Source organism: Cajanus cajan, chromosome 10 (genome assembly GCF_000230855.2).
Source record: "Cajanus cajan strain Asha chromosome 10, NIPB_CcT2T_4, whole genome shotgun sequence".
Taxonomy (NCBI): domain Eukaryota; kingdom Viridiplantae; phylum Streptophyta; class Magnoliopsida; order Fabales; family Fabaceae; genus Cajanus; species Cajanus cajan.
In genome coordinates, this window is record NC_138526.1 from 14,439,430 (window position 1) to 14,443,124 (window position 3,695).

The following is a 3,695-nucleotide window of genomic DNA, read 5'->3' on the forward strand; positions in this document are numbered from 1 at the left end:
GGCTCACCGATCTTACTGGACGGATCACCTCTACGACCAAATTCTGGTAAGAACATTTGGCGCCCACCGTGGGGCCGATCGAGACAGCCCTCATCGGCCACCTGTATGGTTTCTACTAGAAGCCACATTAGACGAGCAACAGACAATGCAAGCCACTCAATCAACATGGACAGCGACGCTGCAACCCTAAGGCAGCTGATCGACCAAGTTGAGCAGATGCGACAACAGCACGACGCCAACCTTCAAAACATGCGCACCCAGCACGAAAACGACCTTGCAGCGATGCGGACCGCTAATGAAGCAGACCTCGCAGCATTACGTGCCGAGAACGAGCGCATTCGCGCCCAGCTCCCTCGACACCACTCCGAACAACCTCCGCACGAGAGCGACACTCATGAGGAGGAGGCACATTCAGCCTCCCAATCCCGAGCGACGACCAAGGCACCGACTTCACGGCCCGCCACGCACCGGTCTCATGCATCAACGCACAGATCAGGGCAGGGTACTAGCAGGGCCCCCACCCATGTCTCCGAGGGCCAAGAACCCTTCCGCCGTCATCCTTTTGTGGATGGCATTATGGAGACCCCACTGCCCCGCGGGTGGAAGCCCCTCCACCTCGACCGCTACGACGGCACCACGGACCCCGACGAGCACATCGACTCGTACACAACTCAGGTAAACCTCTACACTAACAGCCACGCTATATTGTGTAGGGTTTTTCCGACCTCACTCAAGGGACCCGCGCTTCATTGGTACACCCAACTACCAGCCGGATCCATCGACAGCTTTTGCACCTTGGTGCGGCGATTCGTGGCACAATACGCCACCAGTCGGCCTCACCATACAACCTCGGCCGCCTTGGCCAACCTCAGGCAGAACGATGATGAATCTCTGCGAGATTTCATTGAGCGCTTCTCCAATATCTCGGTTCAGATCCGGAATCTAAACCCGAAGGTCGCGCTGCACGCCATGCTCATGGCACTGAAACCCGGATCGTTCATCGACAGCCTATGCCACGACGCCCCCCCGACATGGATGAGCTGCGTGCCCGCGCCGCCGGCTACATTCAGATGGAAGAGCACTCGGCCTTCCGCGACCAAGTTCGGGAGAAGGGCCCCGCAAAATCGGAACAGGGCCACAAGGATAAGGTAAAAGTCAATAATGACAGCCAATTCAAGAAGCCAGCCAGAGCCAACAGAAGCGGGAGGTATGACTTCTACACTCCCCTAAACGCCTCGAGAGTCCACATCCTGGAAGAAGCCAGTAACAATAACCTACTAGCCCTCCCACCACCCGGCCGCACCCCCAACAGCGCCGATCAGTCCAAACACTGCCGGTACCACAGGAACTACGGCCACACCACTGACGAGTGCTACACGCTCCGGACCGCATCGAAGAGCTCATCCAGGCAGGCCACCTCGGCCACTACATCCAGCGACAGCCAGGTTCCCGAGGTGGCTCTGGAGGCCGGGGATGCGGGAGAGGTCGCGGGTCAGGAGCTCGCACAGACTTACCCACAGGGTCCCAATAAAATGCTAACGGCGCGATACAGGCCGAAATAAGTTAGGAAACAGCATCGGCTCCCTTACGGGGAGTAATCAACACGATCGCAGGTGGTTTTGCGGGAGGAGGCGCCAGTAGCTCAGCCTGAAGAAGACACCTGCAGAGCATCAACTGCGTCCACTCTACCACCTCGGCCCCGCACCAAAGCTCACCGCCGATCTCCTTCTCCGATGAAGATTACGCCGGCGTCAGCCCTAACCAGGATGACCCCATGGTCATCATCGTGGAGATAACCAACTGGAAAGTGCAGAAAACACTCATTGACCAAGGAAGCTCGGCTGACGTCCTGTACTGGCCGACTTTCCTCAAACTAAACGTCCCCCACTCTCTCATTCAACCTCACACGGAGCCCCTAGTCAGCTTCGCGGCAGAACGAGTTCACACTCGGGGATACGTAGACTTGCTGACAACTTTTGGAACGCCACCAGATACAAGGCGGGTCATGGTCCGGTACCTCCTCGTGGAAGCCAACACTTCCTACAACATTATCATCAGGAGGCCAACCTTGAACCAACTCGGAGCGGTAGTGTCAACCCCACACCTCACTCTGAAGTTCCCGGGCAAAGACGGCCAGGTCATCTCCGTCAAAGCTAATCAGAAGATAGCTCGACAATGCTACGCCGAGAGCCTGAAGATCTCCTCATCAAGCAAGCAAAGCGAGGGAAATCCCCCCACTATAGCTCCTTAAGTTTTTTGCTTAATCTTCTTTTACTTTCAGTACGAACAAGCTGTGCACTCTTTTCCTGCCTCGGTCCTCGACTGAGAGGGTTTTTAACGAGGCACGTAAGAACAAATCAATAAAATTATACGTTTTGCTCAATCCATTTCCTCACGAATTGCTTTTGTAACACTCGAAGTTAAACTAGCCTCTTACACGAAAATCCGGGGTCGAGCACGAACCTTGGGACTCTAAGCATAAGGTCGAATTCGAACCTTAATTATGTTGTTCATTTTAAAGCGAGGTCAAACACGAACCTCGAACATGATAATCCGGGGTCGAGTACGAACCTTGGGACTCTAAGCATAAGGTCGAATTCGAACCTTAATTATGTTGTTCATTTTAAAGCGAGGTCGAACACGAACCTCGAACATGATAATCCGGGGTCGAGTACGAACCCCGGGATTCTCAGCATAAGGTCGAATTCGAACCTTAATTATATTGTTCATTTTAAAGCGAGGTCGAACACGAACCTCGAACATGATAATCCGGGGTCGAGTACGAACCTTGGGACTCTAAGCATTAGGTCGAATTCGAACCTTAATTATGTTGTTCATTTTAAAGCGAGGTCGAACACGAACCTCGAACATGATAATCCGGGGTCGAGTATGAACCTTGGGACTCTAAGCATAAGGTCGAATTCGAACCTTAATTATGTTGTTCATTTTAAAGCGAGGTCGAACACGAACCTCGAACATGATAATCCAGGGTCGAGTATGAACCTCGGGATTCTCAGCATAAGGTCGAATTCAAACCTTAATTATGTTGTTCATTTTAAAGCGAGGTCGAACACGAACCTCGAACATGATAATCCGGGGTCGAGTACAAACCTCGGGACTCTCAACATAAGGTTGAATTCGAACCTTAATTATGTTGTTCATTTTAAAGCGAGGTCGAACACGAACCTCGAACATGATAATCCGGGGTCGAGTACGAACCTCGGGACTCTCAGCATAAGGTCGAATTCGAACCTTAATTATGTTGTTCATTTTAAAGCGAGGTCGAACACGAACCTCGAACATGATAATCTGGGGTCGAGTACGAACCTCGGGACTCTCAGCATAAGGTCGAATTCGAACCTTAATTATGTTGTTCATTTTAAAGCGAGGTCGAACACGAACCTCGAACATGATAATCCGGGGTCGAGTACGAACCTCGAGACTCTAAGCATAAGGTCGAATTCGAACCTTAATTATGTTATTCATTTTAAAGCGAGGTCGAACACGAACCTCGAACATGATAATCCGGGGTCGAGTACGATCCTTGGGACTCTAAGCATAAGGTCGAATTCGAACCTTAATTATGTTGTTCGTTTTAAAGCGAGGTCGAACACGAACCTCGAACATGATAATCCGGGGTCGAGTACGAACCCCGGGATTCTCAGCATAAGGTCGAATTCGAACCTTAATTATAT

The 3,695-nt window shown here is 51.6% G+C and overlaps 1 protein-coding gene across 1 annotated transcript; it reads left to right on the forward strand.

Annotated features, from left to right (window-relative positions):
• Positions 1-1,774: 1,774 nt before the first annotated feature.
• Positions 1,775-2,251, forward strand: LOC145952326 (uncharacterized). The gene has a single exon (XM_083064671.1). The coding sequence runs from the start codon at positions 1,775-1,777 to the stop codon at positions 2,249-2,251; it is 477 nt and encodes a 158-aa protein (XP_082920797.1).
• Positions 2,252-3,695: the final 1,444 nt, after the last annotated feature.